Here is a 17,738-nt window from a genome sequence, read left to right on the forward strand (position 1 = left end):
TCCGTAGACTCAAGACACTTGGTTTCCTGCACATGGAGACCAGAACATAAGCATTACTTTCGTTCTTCCCGACCTCACCTATGCCTCTTTTGGCTTGGTTTTCCTCCCTATCCACGACTGGACTACTAGTAAAGGTAAAGAAAGGGCATGCAAAATCATCCTCGGTCCCACTCACACCGCAAGTCAGGACACACTAAACACACTGAACCTTCCCACTATCTCCAGACATCACCTGGACCTCAAAAGAAACTCAGGATGAAGCTACAACAGAATCCATGACATCATCACCTCATGCTTCGTCCCAGAGCTGGAGTTCAGAACAACAACCGCATCGAGCCAAGCCAAGCTCATACAAAGCGCTACAAGACCAGTCCCATCCCAGCCATTGTGACAATCTCACATTAACTTGTAAAATCTATGTAAGGAATATCTATTTCACAATCTCTCCCCTTGTCAGTGCCCTAGAGTCTCCAGTGTATGTTATTTGCTCTGTATATATTTACCCTTCGGCCGTCCACTTAATCAAACAGACCATCAATTATTATCATTATTTTCATTATTAGTATAATTACTAAACATGCAGGTGAGTGTGGAAGAGGAGGCACCAGCCGTCTACCGTCACACACATCACTTGTTTACTGAACCATCTGGTCGAGTCGTTATCTTATTCTTTCCCCTCTAATAGTTTATTGTGGCGCCTCGCTCCCCGACCCTCCCCTCTTCTCGCGTGGTCGAGGTGTTGCACAGTAATTACTTTATAGAGTGACGGAGGGGAGATGTGGTACGCGGCGGGGCCGGGCGGGGCGCGGCGGGGCAGTGAGGGACTGGGCAGGGCGGGGAAGGGGCGGTGTGAGGCGACGGAGGGGCGGAGTGGGGCGACGAAGGGGTGGTGTGGGACAACAGAGAGGCGGTGTGGGGTAAGAGGGTAAGGGGAGAGGGCGAAGTAGTGTGGGGCGAAGTGGTGCGGGGCTAGCGTGAGGTGGTGCGTGGCAAGGGTGAGGCGGTGAGGGGTGAGAGGGTGAGGTGGTGCGGGGCGAGGGTGGGGTGGTGCGGGGCGAGCGTGAGGCGGCGCGGAGCGAGGGTGAGGTGGTGTGTGACGAAGGTGTGGTGGTGAGGGGCGAGGGTGAGGTGGTGCGGGGCGAGGGTGGGGTGGGGTGATTTGGGGCGAGCGTGAGGTGGTGCAGGGCGAGGGTGAGATGGTGCGGGGCGAGGATTGGATGGTGCGGGGTGAGGGTGGGGTGGTGCGGGACGAGGGTGAAGCGGTGCGGGGCGAGGGTGAGGTGGTGCGGAGTCATCGTGAGGCGGTGCGGAGCCAGCGTGAGGCGGTGCGGGGCGAGGGTGAGGCGGTGCGGGGCGAGGGTGAGGTGGTGCGGAGCCAGCGTGAGGCGGTTCAGGGCGAGGGTGAGGTGGTGTGGGGCAAGGGTGAGATGGTGCGGGGCAAGGGTGAGGTGGTGCGTGACAAAAGTGAGGTGGCGTGGGGCGAGGGTGAGGTGGTGCGGGGAGAGGGTGAGGAGGTGCGGGGCAAAAGAGACGCTGTAAGGGGAGGGGGAATCGGTGGTCCGGGGCAGAGCGGCAGAAGGGTGGTGCGAGGTGAAGATGTGGAACAGGGCTGGTGTAATGTAGAGCAGTGTGAAGTATGCGTGGTACAGAAATGGAGAGAAAAGTGATGTGAAGCAGAAAAGGAGTAACATGGGTCGGAGGAGGTGTTTTACCAAGTGGAAAGAAATGTGGCGCGTGTGGGAAAGCGGCTCTGGGCTGCGAGGGAGGTATAATGTGAGGCAGACAAGGGATAGTGTGAGATTAAGAAGGTGGAGATGGAGTGGGTGGAATGGATGTGCGGTGTGGGATGGACGGTGTGTGCTGTGGGGTAAAGAACAGAAGGTGGGGGATTGGGTAGTGTGCGACAGGGAAAGGTTTGAGAAAGTGTGCAAGATGTAGATGGTCTGGGAGTGGTTGCGTTGGCTGAGGAGGGGCGGGGAGTGGCTGTGTTGGATAAGAAGGGGCAAGGAGTGGCTGTGTTGGGCGAGGATGGGCGGGGAGGGACTGTGTTGGATAGGGAGGGGCAAGGAGTGGCTGTGTTGGATGAGGATGGGCGGGGAGTGGCTGTGTTGGGAGCGGAGGGGCAAGGAGTGGCTGTGTTGGATGAGGAGGGGCGAGGAGTGGCTGTGTTGGGTGAGGAGGGGCGGGGGAGGGACTGGTGTATGGGAGAGAGACTGTGGTGGGTGACATGGACGCTGTACACCCCACCTCGCCTCTGCCCCTCAGTTACCATCATCTCCTGCCTCCTCTCATCTGCTCTGCTCCCCTCACCTATCAGGGCTCCCTTACCTTCCCTCAACCCCCAGGGCTCCCCTCACCACCCAGGACTCCCTTACGTCTCCTCACCTAACCAGGGCTCCTCTCTCCTCCCAAGCCTCCCTTACCTCCCCTCACCCCTAGGGTTCCCTTGCCTCCCAGGGCTCCCCTCACCACCCGGCTCGTCCCCTGGTGGTTCGGGCCGGAGCAACAATAGACTCACCACCCCGGGTCTTCACCACCTCCTGCAGGACAGAGCGACGGATTTCAACAATTAACTAACGAATTTAATGCCGTGTGTGTGTGTGTGTGTGTGTGTGTGTGTGTGTGTGTGTGTGTGTGTGTAAAATAATAGATTAATGAGTAAAGAACGGTCTATTGAATTTAGGCAGTCATTTGCCTGAAAATACACACCACGTAATGCACATATTACACAACTGTGTCATAACATTAACTACGTAACTGAACATACATGAGATTAAAATCAAGGTGGGGCTGGATATTTCCAAGTGTTGAATAAGCACGTGAGTGAGCTGCTAAGCACGTGAGTGAGTTGCATCTACGCAGACTGGCAGATATGTACAGGAAGGCTTACAGAATAAATAATATGGTTTAATACATGATGTACTAAGTGATGACTGGTTTAACAATAAGTGATGAATAGTTACAGTAATATAGTATTTAACATACCACATAAGCGCGCGCGCGCGTGTGTGTGTGTGTGTGTGTGTGTGTGTGTGTGTGTGTGTGTGTGTGTGTGTGTCTGTCACCGAGCTCCCTGTTTGAGGTTACACCACGAGTGAAAAGTTACACTGGCGAGGCTGTATCACTGGGATTACAGTCTCATCAAAAAACTTCTCACTTCAAACACTCCCAACATTTCCCAGCTACTGATAGCAGTGCAACCTTGGAGCTGCAAAAGCCCCTGGATAGAGGTCCTTAGTAACAGGTCCCTTTCTTAGAAATGCGTCCTGAGGTTATATAACATGTGTATGTATCAGCCAAACCCCACAAACATTTTCGTGGTGTACCCTAATCACTTCATATTTCTTGGTTCTGCCACTGACAGAACGTCGCCCGCTGTATGTCACATCGCTATTATTCGTTCTCTCCTCCACACCTTTTACTCTCCTGTCTGTTCATGCCCTGATAACTCAACGCACCTCTCACTTCATCTTTCATCGCTCATTCTTATTTTCTGTCTCCCTCTCCTCCTCTAAATCTGACTTAACTATCTTCTTGGTTAGTCTCTCTTAGCTCCTCCTCTGCATATGTCCAAACCATATCTGCAAACTCAGCTCACTACTATCCATCTCTATCAGACTGTCATTCCTTGCACGATTGCCTCTCCTCATACCAAATATTGACATCAAACAATTCATATCCAGCACGTCCACCCTCTTCTGGTCTTTTCTATTCACGGTCCAAGATTCGCCCTCAAATACAGTGACCTCTCTTTCCATTCAATTCTCAGCGCATCCATGACATTTGCTCCCTCACCCACCCGATGGTTCACTCCATCGCATATTTCATTTCTCTGTCATGTCCACCATCAGGTATCTAAAACATTCCTCTTCCCTAGATTCACTTTATTCAGACACAGATTCATGTCAACCTGTCTCTCCTCCCTGCTAAGTCTCATAACCCTCATTTCACTTTTATCAATTTTCAACGTTCTCCATTCATTCTCTCTCCCAAACTCAGATACTAGCCTCTGCATTTTCTCAACGGAGTCTGCCACCAAGACCGTGTTGTATTTAAACAGAATCTGCCTTGCCTCCCAGCACCTCACTACCACCGACATACTGTAGACCCGATCCTCTCTCCAAGACCTTCACGTTCACCTCCCTCACCACCACACCAAAATAAAATATCAAACAGCACAACACACACTTAACAAAGCCCCCACCTCACTTGTAAACACTCTCTCCAACTGATTTCAGTACCTTCCTTTCCCACACCAATATTCGTAGTATCTTCCGCAAGGCATTTATATCAACAATATAATGCGCTTACTGAAGATCAATAAATAACTGCCACATGCAAATCCACGTTCTTATTTCTCGCATAAAATCATCAAAGCGTCCACATGATCCACACATCCTCTGACATTTGTAAACTACGTTACTCACTTTAAATCTGATGCTTTGTGCACATGCCCACCCTCTCGGTCACGATATATATATATATATATATATATATATATATATATATATATATATATATATATATATATATATATATATATATATATATATATATATGGATAAGCGAAGAGACACTGATTAAGTTGATATACGTATACAAAAGCGACGGAGAAACAGATGGAAGGATGGAGAGTAAAAGGCTTTGAGCTGTCTGGGACTGAGCATTCAGGAGGGTGAGAGACATGCAGGAGAAAGAACAAATTGGAACAATGTGGTATACATGGGACGACGAGTAGGCAACATGTTGAACCCGGGCACATGAAGCGGTCAGTACAAATAACAGATCGCTCTGTAGAGCTTACTTAGGATGGGGGACTCTGGCCTCTGTGCATTATGCAAGGAAACTGGAGAGTATATACCAGCACATGAGGCTCTTGTTTGTAACTTGCGGTACCTCGCTATTGCGGGAAATGACGAAAAATAATGATTATATACATGCTCCTGGGAAGGTGGTGGTCCTGAGTTAATTACAGGTGGACCAACTAGGGGTTAGACGACCCCACCCACACTCCAATGCGGGGAAGACTGTAACTCGACTCACAGGCACTACGGTAATGTATCTATATCTCAGAACATGTGGTGGTCGTCTGTAATGCAGAATAAGTAACGTCACCTCTGCGCGCCCGAGAGTCGAACTCGAGCCATCAGCGGACAACGTTCCCCTGGACCATTAATGAGCTTAGAGCTCTCTGCCCACCAGCACTGGTGGCCCGGGTTCGACTCTCAGATGCCATCGGTAAATTTGTTTTCGATTGATTTACATGTGAATATTACATGTTCAGATATACATATAGATGTATATATATATATATATATATATATATATATATATATATATATATATATATATATATATATATATATATACATATATATATATATATATATATATATATATATATATATATATATATATATATATATATATATATATATATATATATATATATATATGAGGATTGGTGGAATGCATGCATAGTGCCATTGTACAAAGGCAAAGGCGATAAGGGTGAGTGTTCAAATTACAAAGTTATAAGTCTGGTGAGTATTCCTGGGAAATTATATAGGAGGGAACTAATTGAGAGGGTGAAGGCATGTACAGAGCATCAGATTGGTTAAGAGCAGTATGGTTTCAGAATTGGTAAAGGATATGTGGATCAGGTATTTGCTTTGAAGAATGTATGTGAGAAATACTTACAAAGACAGATGGGTTTATATGTAGCATTTGTAGATCTGGAGAAAGCATATGATAGAGTTGATAGAGATGCTCTGTGGAAGGTATTAAGAATATATGGTGTGGGAGGCAAATTGCTATAAGCAGTGAAATTTTTTTATCGAGGATTGTAAGGCATGTGTACGAATAGGAAGAGAAGAAAGTGAATGGTTCTCAGTGAATGTCGGTTTGCGGCAGGGGTGTGTGATGTCTCCATGGTTGTTTAATTTGTTTATGGATAGGGTTGATAGAGAGGTGAATGCAAGAGTTTTGGAAAGAGGGGCAAGTCTGCAGTCTGTTGTGGATGATAGGGCTTAGGAAGTGAGTCAGTTGTTGTTCGCTGATGATACAGCGCTGGTGGATGATTCGGGTGCGACACTGCAGAAGTTGGTGACTGAGTTTGGTAGTGTGTGAAAGAAGAAAGCTAAGAATAAATGTCAATAAGAGTAAGGTTATTAGGTACACTAGGGTTGAGGGTCAAGTCAACTGGGAGGTAAGTTTGAATGGAGAAAAACTGGAGGAAGTGAAGTCTTTTAGATATCTGGGAGTGGATTTAGCAGCGGATGGAACCATGGAAGCGGAAGTGATTCATAGGGTGGGGGAGGGGGCAGAGGTACTGGGAGCATTGAAGAATGTGTAGAAAGCGAGAACGTTATCTGAGAGAGGAAGAATGGGTATGTTTGAAGGAATAGTGGTTCTAACTATGTTATATGGTTGCGAGGCATGGGCTATAGATAGAGTTGTGCGGAGGAGGGTGGATGTGTTGGAAATGAGATGTTTGAGGACATGTGGTGTGAGGTGGTTTGATCGAGTAAGCAATGAATGGGTAAGAGAAATCTGTGGTAATAAAAAGAGTGTGGTTGAGAGAGCAGAAGAGGGTTTTTTTTTTTTAAATGGTTTGGTCACATGGAGAGAATGAGTGAGGAAAGATTGACAAAGAAGATATATGTGTCAGAGGTGGAGGGAACGAGGAGAAGTGGGAGACCAAATTGGAGGTGGAAAGATGGAGTGAAAAAGATTTTGAGCGATCGGGGCCTGAACATGCAGGAGGGTGAAAGGTGTGCAAGGAACAGAGTGAATTGGAACGATGTGGTATACCGGGGTCCACGTACTGTCAATGGATTGAACCAGGGCATGTGAAGCGTCTGGGGAAAACCATGGAAAGTTTTGTGGGACCTGGATGCGGAAAGGGAGCTGTGGTTTCGGTGCATTACACATGACAGCTAGAGACTGAGTGTGAACGAATGTGGCCTTTGTTGTCTTTTCCTAGCGCTACCTCGCACACACGAGGGGGGAGGGGGGTCGTCTTTTCTTGTGTGGCGGGAAGGCGACGGGAATGAATAAAGGCAGCAAGTATGAATTGTGTACATGTGTATATATGTATATGTGTGTGTGTATATATATATATATATATATATATATATATATATATATATATATATATATATATATATATATATATATATATATATATATACGTTGAAATGTATAGGCATGTATATGTGCGTGTGTGGACGTGTATGTATATAAATGTGTATGTGGGTGGGTTGGGCCATTCTTTCGTCTGTTTCCTTGCGCTATCTCGCTAACGCTGGAGACAGCGACAAAATATGATAAAAAATAATGATATAATATATATATATATATATATATATATATATATATATATATATATATATATATATATATATGTGTGTGTGTGTGTGTGTGTGTGTGTGTGTGTAGAAAGGGAAAGAGAGATAGAGTCGTTCAAACGATCTAACATCCCACATCAACCCACATGTTTTCTGGACTTTGGGGATCTATTGCAGAGATGAAAATTCATCGTTATCTTTGTGAGGCATCTCTCCTTTATGTTCTTTTTCGTTCTATCACCAGCCTCTCCGATGATAACTGTGGCGTGCGTTGATTTATATAACGTTCTCTTCTGAGATGTTCTCAAGACGTATAATCATCCATCGAAGGTCAAAATGATCGTTACTTCGTTACCAAGACAGTCAGTTTACAATCGACCTCACTGTATCGTATGTGATTCAAGGGAAGAGTAGCATTTCCGCTAGAGAATATACCTAAGACTTTTCATCTCAGTATATTCAAAACTGCTCGGGTTAGACGAGCTGATTCTTTGTAGGAAACAACAGAATGTCAAGTGTTATACCCTCTGGTTAAACTGATATCGTCCATAGCAGACATCGATCGACCTACAGGTATTCAGTAAGACATCTGGAGGGATACAGTACCCACATATCTATCGAGATCCAGTTACCTCGTAATACATATCTGTCACACCAAAGTTATCCAGTAACATATATCTGTCATACTCTGTTATACCACAGTTACCAAGCGACATGCATCTGTTATACCACATTTACCCAGTACCATACGTCTGTCGTATGACGGTTACCCAGTACCATGCGTCTGTCGTATGACGGTTACCCAGTACCATACGTCTGTCGTATCACGGTTACCCAGTACCATACGTCTGTCGTATGACGGTTACCCAGTACCATACGTCTGTCGTATCACGGTTACCCAGTACCATACGTCTGTCGTATCACGGTTACCCAGTACCATACGTCTGTCGTATGACGGTTATCCATTACCATACATCTGTCGTATGACGGTTACCCAGTACCATACGTCTGTCGTATGACGGTTACCCATTACCATACGTCTGTCGTATGACGGTTACCCAGTACCATACGTCTGTCGTATCACGGTTACCCAGTACCATACGTCACCATCCTCCAACACCTCCTGGAAGTGTACATCCAGTCCTGACGTCATCTATATTCTGTCATCAGGACTCCCACTTATAATTCAGGACTCCCACTTATAATTCAGGACTCCTACTTATAATTCAGGACTCCTACTTATAATTCACGACTCCTACTTATAATTTACGACTCCTACTTATAATTCACGACCCCTACTTATAATTCAGGACTCCTACTTATAATTCAAGACTCCTACTTATGATTTACGACTCCTACTTATAATTCACGACCCCTACTTATAATTCAGGACTCCTACTTATAATTCAGGACTCCTACTTATAATTCAGGACTCCTACTTATAATTCAGGACTCCAACTTATAATTCAGGACTCCTACTTATAATTCAGGACTCCTACTTATAATTCAGGACTCCTACTTATAATTCAGGACTCCTACTTATAATTCAGGAATCCTACTTATAATTCAGGAATCCTACTCACAATTCAGGACTCCTACTTATAATTCAGGACTCCTACTTATAATTCAGGACTCCTACTTATAATTCAGGACTCCTACTTATAATTCAGGACTCCTACTTATAATTCAGGACTCCTACTTATAATTCAGGACTCCTACTTATAATTCAGGACTCCTATTTATAATTCAGGACTCCTACTTATAATTCAGGACTCCCACTTATAATTCAGAACTCCTACTTATAATTCACGACTCCTACTTATAATTCTAATATCTCCAAAAATTCAACTAATTTTTTTTTTCCTTTAAAGGTAACACGTAGTTTGAGCGTCGTTGTAAGACCTGTTGTGCTGAATGTTCCTACGTCCAGCAGGTAATCGACGTTAACCAAAATTCCACCCAGACTACTGACCGCCTCGAGAGGTAATCCACTGACTGGTCACGAAAGTTAGGCAGGAAGGGAATCATTGGTCATATCCTAAATCACTGATGTATATCTATAAGTAATTATCAAGCGTTTAAATTTCAGTACGATGAAGGGAGGGTCGTAAACATTTTCACATGATACTGGGTTATAATAAAGCTAGAGAGAGAGAGAGAGAGAGAGAGAGAGAGAGAGAGAGAGAGAGAGAGAGAGAGAGAGAGAGAGAGAGAGAGAGAGAGACACTTTGGAACGGTTTATCAAGATTTTAATCCTGTTTATTTCAAATATAAAAAATCCATCTTTTTTTCCTTCATACTATATTCAGTACTCGTCAAATTTTGTTATGACAACCTTCAAGTTAAGCTTCACGAATCGTAAGCTTTTAACAGTATTCAGAAATACGTACATGTGTCATGTGATAAGTATCTAATAAACAGAAATGAACCCCTGTCTTACACTACAGGCTATCGTGTCAGTATATCGCAAGCCATCTGATCCCTAGCGATACACGACATGCTACCGAACCTGTATATCGTAAGCCATGGACCAGCTTCCTTACGAGAGACAACACATCATAGGCTGCTAAGCTTGTATAAAAAAAAAAAGATAATAATTAAGCCGCTATTCTAGTCCGTGATCCATGACAGGCTACCTCGGCAGAACATCATAAGCCATCAATATGATCCCTTGCGATAGATAACAAACTGCCGAGCCTCTATATATATATCGTAAGCCTTGCGATAGATAACAAACTGCCGAGCCTCTATATATATATCGTAAGCCTTGCGATAGATAACAAGCTGCCGAGCCTCTCTATATATATCGTAAGCCATGCGATAGATAACAAACTGCCGAGCCTCTATATATATATATTAAGCCATGAATTCGCATCCTTTGATACATTATTACAGACTACCGCACCTGTTTAAAGTAAGCCATAATTTTGATCCTCATGCGATACACTACAGGCTACCTACCGCGTCAGCGTATCGTAAACCATAAATGTGATCCCCATACATACGACGTAAGCTGCAACTTGAAACAAGAGAGGAAAACCTAAACAGTGACCCGTTGTTGTATTCCACACTCGGGATTTATCTTTCATACCCATTCAGGTCTCAACCCCCCCCGGTCTTATCATGGTAACGAATGAAAGAGGAAATAAGTAAAACTATCATATCTACTTTGTCTCTGCACCGTCTCTATAACCCGGACTCAGTTATTCTTTAATATCAACGCAACGTGGAGAGGAATCGTTTTAACGTCCGCTTTTTTACCCTATCACATCCTCAGGGTTATTTCCAGTCGCGATTTTTTTTTTTTCCTTTTTTACACTTTTTTTCGTACATAAGCTTGATGTTCATGCTGTAAGATTTTCAATACTTGTTGATAAAACGACCGATTCATACGAAGGAAAGAGCAGTGAGGTGGTGAAATTCCGTTGATTTGGTTCCATGACCACTGAAAAAAGAAGTAATTAATGAATATAATGATTCCATTAAAAAGAGAAATGAGAATTTGAACACTAGACTATGCTTCTCTCTTGTTTTATAAATCCATCATTTCAACGCTCTCTCGTTACGAACATTTTGTTATATTAAGATTTTTTTCCTCTCTGTATTTACGCACTGTATACCATTCTTTTTTTTAAGTCTCTTCGGATGAACTCAAAAGACCCACTAAATTTCAGCTGTTTCCCAATCTAGAGAGAGGCGAGGCAGCTCTCATTATGGTAAGAGGATTTGATACAATCATCTTCAGAAGTGGTTATACGTCGCCCCAACTCTCTTTAATCGTATGTATACACACACACACACACACACACACACACACACACACACAAACACACTAGCCTATGCCAGAGACCTATTTATCAACTACTCCATAGGGTAGATGAAAAGCTGGGTGGACTGTGGACCAGGATTCGAATTTATGGGGGTCTGACCCCTGGCGGTGGTCCGTGCATGCAAGTCTTACGGTCGGTAACGCTAACCGCTACACTCACGGAGGTCCGTGTGTGTGTGTGTGTGTGTGTGTGTGTGTGTGTGGCGGATGCAATTATATGGGGATACATGTGCAGTATGGGTAGGATAAGTTACGGGGCTGCGAGTACACACAAGTAGTTTAGTCGCTTAACTACCTATTTCTATCATACGGGGAGAGAGTTCTACACTCGTGGGGCCCAATCTCTTTATCTTTTACCACCATACAACTTTTTAGACTCCATATTCACAGCCTCGTAATTCAGTCTATTCCATTCATCCATCGCCCTAATAATATAAAAGTGTTTCTTTACATCTTTTCGTGTTATAGTCTCCGGTTTATATCCCATCTTTCGAAGATGCAGGGAGGTAGAAAAAATTGAAGCTTGCGATTAGGTGTGTGTGTGTGTGTGTGTGTGTGTGGGAAGTGTAAGTAGGCGGGAGATACAGATGTGTGTGTGTGTGTGTGGGATGAAGATATGTGTCAGAAAGCTTGCCAATGGCCAGTGTATGTGGCAGCAGCTAGAGTGACGCTGCTCTTGGTCTGATGTCAGGACCCGTGCCACAACATGACCATCTGCCGGGCGCTGGCTGTGACGGCTTCCGGGCCGGCTGCTGTTGCACAGACAACAGCAGCAGTCAACAGTCAGCACAGCGAAGGGTGGCGAGCCACACTCCCATCTGAGGCTGGAGGAACCACTTACTCGGCTCCTCCAGCACCTCACACTGGCTAAGGAGAGAATAACATGCCTGATCTTAATACAGACAGGTAAAACTAGAGCTTATCGTTTGTCTACAGCTCCTTCGCTTGTTCTCACATGAGGCTCACAGTCCTTCTCTTAATAATCTGCGTGAGGCATGGCTACTTATCTAACCAGACGTGAGATATCACTTCTTAATAGTCCATATCAGGAACACTATTGCTTCGTATGTGACCAAAATTACAGTGTGTATCGCTTTTTATTTCACTATAAATGAGACACCTTTTTTTCTTTTTTTTTTGAAGACTGGCCGGCGGGGCATCGCTTCTTATTTGTTTGTCGTATGTGGAGTACCGCTTCTTATTTGACCTTATTAAAAATACGAGTATTGCTTTTTACCTGACAGCAAGATGGGCTGCGTTTCTTATTTCTACACTGATACATGAGATAGTTTCTTCTTTGACAATATCTAAATTCTCACTCAGTTGGTCACAAGACGGGCTATGATAACTATTTGACACGTAATAGAGGAAGCATCGCTTATTGACCCTTATATGGAGCACCGCTCTCTACTTGATCTTATGGAAGTCATCGCTTATTAATCATCACTTCATATTTGACCTTACTGCTATTTCATCCGACAGCAGATGGCTCGCTATCTAATTGATCATGATATCTGGTTATCGCTTTGTGGGCATCGCTCCTCATTTGCCCCTAGTATCTGGAACGTCGCTTCTAATTGGAACCCTAGTATCTGGAACATCACTTCTTACTGGACCCTAATGTCTGGAACATCACTTCTTACTGGACCCTAATGTCTGAAACATCACTTCTTACTGGACCCTAATGTCTGGAACATCACTTCTTACTGGACCCTAATGTCTGGAACATCACTTCTTACTGGACCCTAATGTCAGGAACATCGCTTCTTATTTGTTCTTAGTATCTGGAACATCACTTCCTATTTGAGCACAATACGTGGGTATTACCTCTTCAATGACCCTAACATTTAGCGCAGTAGTTCTTGGTCGATTGAATTTGTTGTTCAGTACTATTTGGGTGATCTTGATTTGTGGCTGTTTACCGAGGGTAAGTGGTGTAGGCTCGCATATATATATATATATATATATATATATATATATATATATGAAACGCTGGTTGATTCACTCTGGTATGTGGCGCAGCAGCGCTCCGCCAATCCCACCATTACTGAACAGCGCTTCGTATTTCATGTTCACATGAGGTTCAGCGCGCTGATCAAATTTACATGTGGTGCGGCGGGGTATTCCAGATCATCTCTGCGTACAGCGAAGAGCTTCCCAATAATGATGGTGTGAGGCGCCACACTTTATTGATTTCCAGATGAGGCGCAAGACTTCCTGGTTAATTGCTGCACGAGTTGAGCCTCCACATGTGGCACAGCGCATTTTAATTAACTCTTACACATGACGTAGCAACATCTTAATTAATATTCATGTGATTCATAGCGCCACTTTGGTTTTTCTGTGTGGCGTAGCGCCTTGTTAATCATCCTTCCTTTTATCGTCAGCTGAGGCCAAGCGACGAAATAATCGGGGTTGTGTCTGATCAGCATTGTGAAGGCAGCGGTGAATTTCGACCCAGAACTGACAGGCTGGTGGCTGCGGTGAAGGACCTTTGTTGAGTTGCCGAGTAGGACGCCGGACTCACGTGGCTAGGGAAGCTGGAGGTTCCTAGGGAAGGCATGGTCCATCCCTCAGTCGTTACCAGTCCCCGGGGGGAGGGCACGCTCGTTCCCTCGGTCATTACCAGTCCCCAGAGGGAGGGCATGCTCATCCCTCTATCGTTACCCATTCCCACGGAAAGGTATACTCCATCCCTCGGTCATTACCAGTGCCCAGGGGGAGGCACGCTCCATCCCTCGGTCATTACCAGTCCCCAGGGGGAGGCACGCTCCATCCCTCGGTCATTACCAGTCCCCAGGGGGAGACACGCTCCATCCCTCGGTCGTATCCATAACGTCATCGGCCACAAGAACTTAACTTCTTATGAGAACCAACGTATACCATCACATCCAAGCCATACTAGGCCTGCCTTACTACCGTCCCATACTGGGCCCTGCCTTACTACCGTCCCATACTGGGCCCTGCCTTACTACCACCACTCGCCCACGCCATAGTCAGCACCAGTTTCCTGTCCCCCTTCACGCCCCGACATGCCGCACCCCCTTCTAACAGCACATCCCGAGCTGCTGTACCCTGCACAGTCAGCACGACCTGACCCGCCGTATCCTCTACCACCAGCACATCAGGACCTGGTGCACCACCTACCATCGACACACACCATCAAGCCGCACCCCCTACCATCACCACACCCGCCGATCTACCACCACCTCCACGCCCCGAAGTGTCGCACGTCCTTACACCAGCACACTCCCGAGCTCCCTCATCCCGTATCAGTAGCACATACCCCAAAATGCCGCACCCTCTTCCATGAGCATGCCTGCCAACTTGCCGCACCCCCTGTCACCAGCACACTCCCGGCTTGCTGCACCTCCAAGAACCAGCCCAACCCCGACCTGCCACACCCCCCTACCATCAACATGACCCGACCTTCCAGACCTCTTACCACCAGTTCACCACGGCTTGCAGCACCCTCTACCTCCAGCGTGGTCCATCCCAAGGCACTCCCCATCACCAGCGTACCCTGACCTGCCACACCTACTACCACCAGCATACACCGACCTGCCACACCTACTACCACCAGCATACACCGACCTGCCACACCTTCCACCAGCATACCCGACCTACTGCCACCAGCACACCCAGACCCACCGCACCCCCTACCATCAGCACACTCCGAAATGCCGCAATTCCTTCGTTGACAAGTTTATAACTTACTAGACCTTCTACCACAACCACGCTTCTGACGCTTCCTCTCTATGTCACATCCTTTCCCCTTCCTGTTTTATGCCTTCTCCCTGCGGCGCCAAGCTAACACTTCCTTCCTGCAGCACCTCACCTTCTTCATGCTTTCCACTTGCAGCGCTTATTTCTCACTTCATACCAGCGGCACCTCCCTCATACTTTCTAACTGTGGTACCTCCTTCGCCAGTTACTGCATACCACAGCTCCATTCCTACAGAAGCGGTTCGCAGCGCATTCGGCAACCACTGAAGTACAACTCTCCTACATGTCTGTATCATTGCAATCCACGGGGATATATATATATATATATATATATATATATATATATATATATATATATATATATATATATATATATAGTAACAATATAATCAGGCATATAAAAATTGTGATTTCATCCTCATGAACATTTTGGGCGTGCGTCTTTATATATATATGTATATATATATATATATATATATATATATATATATATATATATATATATATATATATATATATATGTGTGTGTGTGTGTGTGTGTGTGTGTGTGTGTGTGTGAATAAAGTCATAATATTACAGCTGCGTTCTCTATTACACCCGATCGTCCTGGATAGCCCACGTATTTCCCACATTAGTGAGACTCTCCGAGAGATACTTCACAGCCCACGGCTCCTTACGCCACGGATGGGTAAATGGTTATTGTGAAGGTCGCCGGAGAAACGATTTTTGCAACATTACATGATTATGATTAGTAAAAACCCGATGAATGGAGGACATATGGAAATTCATTTTCTTATTTTGCGATGAATTGAATATAAGTAAAGCTGACGCGTAGACCTATGTGGGAGGGTGATGACACACATGCAATATTAAGAACATAATAACACATGCAACACTGTGAGACCGTAATAGCGCATGCACTATGATGACAGTGTAATGACACCTAAGCAGCATTGTCTAGAAATAATTGTCACAGCTAAATACACTGTCCTACTGTTACTATCCATCCGGCAGACGTCTGCCGTTACACCTCCCTGGTATAACGCTAAACGCCGAACCGCTCCTACTGGACACAAACGTCACACGCCACCTACCTGGGGACAGTTGATCTGACGACGACGACGACGGAGAGGTGTAGATGGGCCTCTGTTGATGGTGCTGCTGTTGCAGGGAGATGGAGAGGGCGAGGTGTGGGGGCAGCAGTAGCTCGTGTGAGAAGGGGTCGGCGGCGAGGGGCGGGGCCGCCGCAGGGCCGCCACCTCCGGGAGCGGCGGCTGTGGCGGGGCTATTGCTGCTGCTGCCGGAGGTGGCAGGGCTGTGGTACAACAGCGCCAGGTCACGCACCTCGTTCTCCTCCTGCGCCTGCTGCCGCCGGAGCGCCACCTGCGCTGCCATCACCCGCTGCCGCTCCGCTATTAGCGTGCACTTTGCGCAAACACAATCGCGCCATCGGCAGTAGCGCTTGTGACCTTTTAGTGCTGATACCACGCCATGGTTGCGGCAACGGGCGCACTTTGGCGTGCGCTGATACCGCTCCGACGCCCGCAGGAAGAGCGCGGGCGGCAGCGACGACAGCATTTGGCGTTGCGCCATCAGGAGGGCATCGCCCACAGGAACGTCCACGTTGGATCCGCTCATGACGGAGGAGGCTGCCCCGTCACCGCCGCCGCCACCGCCTCTCACGCTCCCCGAAGACGTAATCGTGGCAGACACTGCCGGTATGTGGGCCGTGTCGTGGGTGGTCGCCCGCCGTGCTGGTACAGGCCGACGTCTGGAGTCGGTGAGACTGGTCGCGTCCCTGCCCTGGAGCGCTGTGACTCTCGCCTCACCGTTACCTCTAATCAGCAACAAGTTAGTTTGGCGGAAGCTGACACGATAATAATCTTCCTTTAGATCCTTTGCCTCAGTATTCACGTGAGAGGCCACGCCTACGCCCAGGAGCCGCCCGCGATTGGACGAGGCTCCGTCCCACAGAACGAACGATTGGCCAAGAGAGTTGATACAATCAGCGAGTCGCGCTGTGATTGGCCGGTCCCGGCGCCCGGCAGGAGAAGTAACCGACAAGGGCGACGTGGATGACATCAAGCAACAGAATGTTGCCAAAGATGGAATATATTATTCCAAGCAGATTAGACTAATGTATTCAGGTTTATTCCTAATATTCTTGGCGTTGGTATGACCATAACATTACAACCAGACGGGAGTGAAGCCCACCAAAATTAAAGCTGATGGTCAAGGCCATCCAGACTCCGCCAACCTCAGAAGAACGCCAATATCCCTGAAGGCTGCAGCACAGGTCCATGTGCAACCCGGGTCAACCAGCTGAAATGTTACAGTTACAACAATGGCCGCCCTCCACAGCTGGCGCCATGTTCTAAACTAGCCTATGCTACATCCACCTGAAACACCTCACCTGGCCCATGAAAAGCGAAGTACCATCGTTTAATTTCTTGGAATATGTTCATCAAATCGAAATATGATTATACTGATGATGCTTAAGGGAAAATTTATGTAGATACTGTTTGGGTTCTAATATTCTAAGTACAAAATTATATATGAGAATCATCAGAAATTGGAAAACAAACCAAACCAACAGAATGAATTGACTAACCATTCTACCACAACTGTAACTACTGACCACTCTACCCCAAGTGTAACTATAACTCCCCACACGCTCCTAGACCATACCACAACCCTCCCCACCTATTAACAGACCATATCACAATCCTCCCTAACCATGTTACCAGACCATGCCACAACTCTCCCTACCTCGTACTAAACCATAAGACAACACTCCCCATCCATTAAGACCATAACACAACCCTTCCTACCCA

General features: G+C 46.2%; 1 protein-coding gene across 1 annotated transcript in view; it reads right to left on the reverse strand.

Moving 5' to 3' along the window:
* The window catches only part of LOC139767263 (uncharacterized), a 115,962-nt gene extending 98,850 nt beyond the window's left edge, over positions 1-17,112 (reverse strand). The window contains exon 1 of the mRNA XM_071696429.1: positions 15,999-17,112. Within this exon, the coding sequence (XP_071552530.1) occupies positions 15,999-16,986 (988 nt within the window). The 5' untranslated portion in view covers positions 16,987-17,112. The remainder of the gene's footprint in view (positions 1-15,998) is intronic.
* Positions 17,113-17,738: the final 626 nt, after the last annotated feature.

The sequence above is a fragment of the Panulirus ornatus genome, chromosome 4, assembly GCF_036320965.1.
Source record: "Panulirus ornatus isolate Po-2019 chromosome 4, ASM3632096v1, whole genome shotgun sequence".
Classification (NCBI taxonomy): domain Eukaryota; kingdom Metazoa; phylum Arthropoda; class Malacostraca; order Decapoda; family Palinuridae; genus Panulirus; species Panulirus ornatus.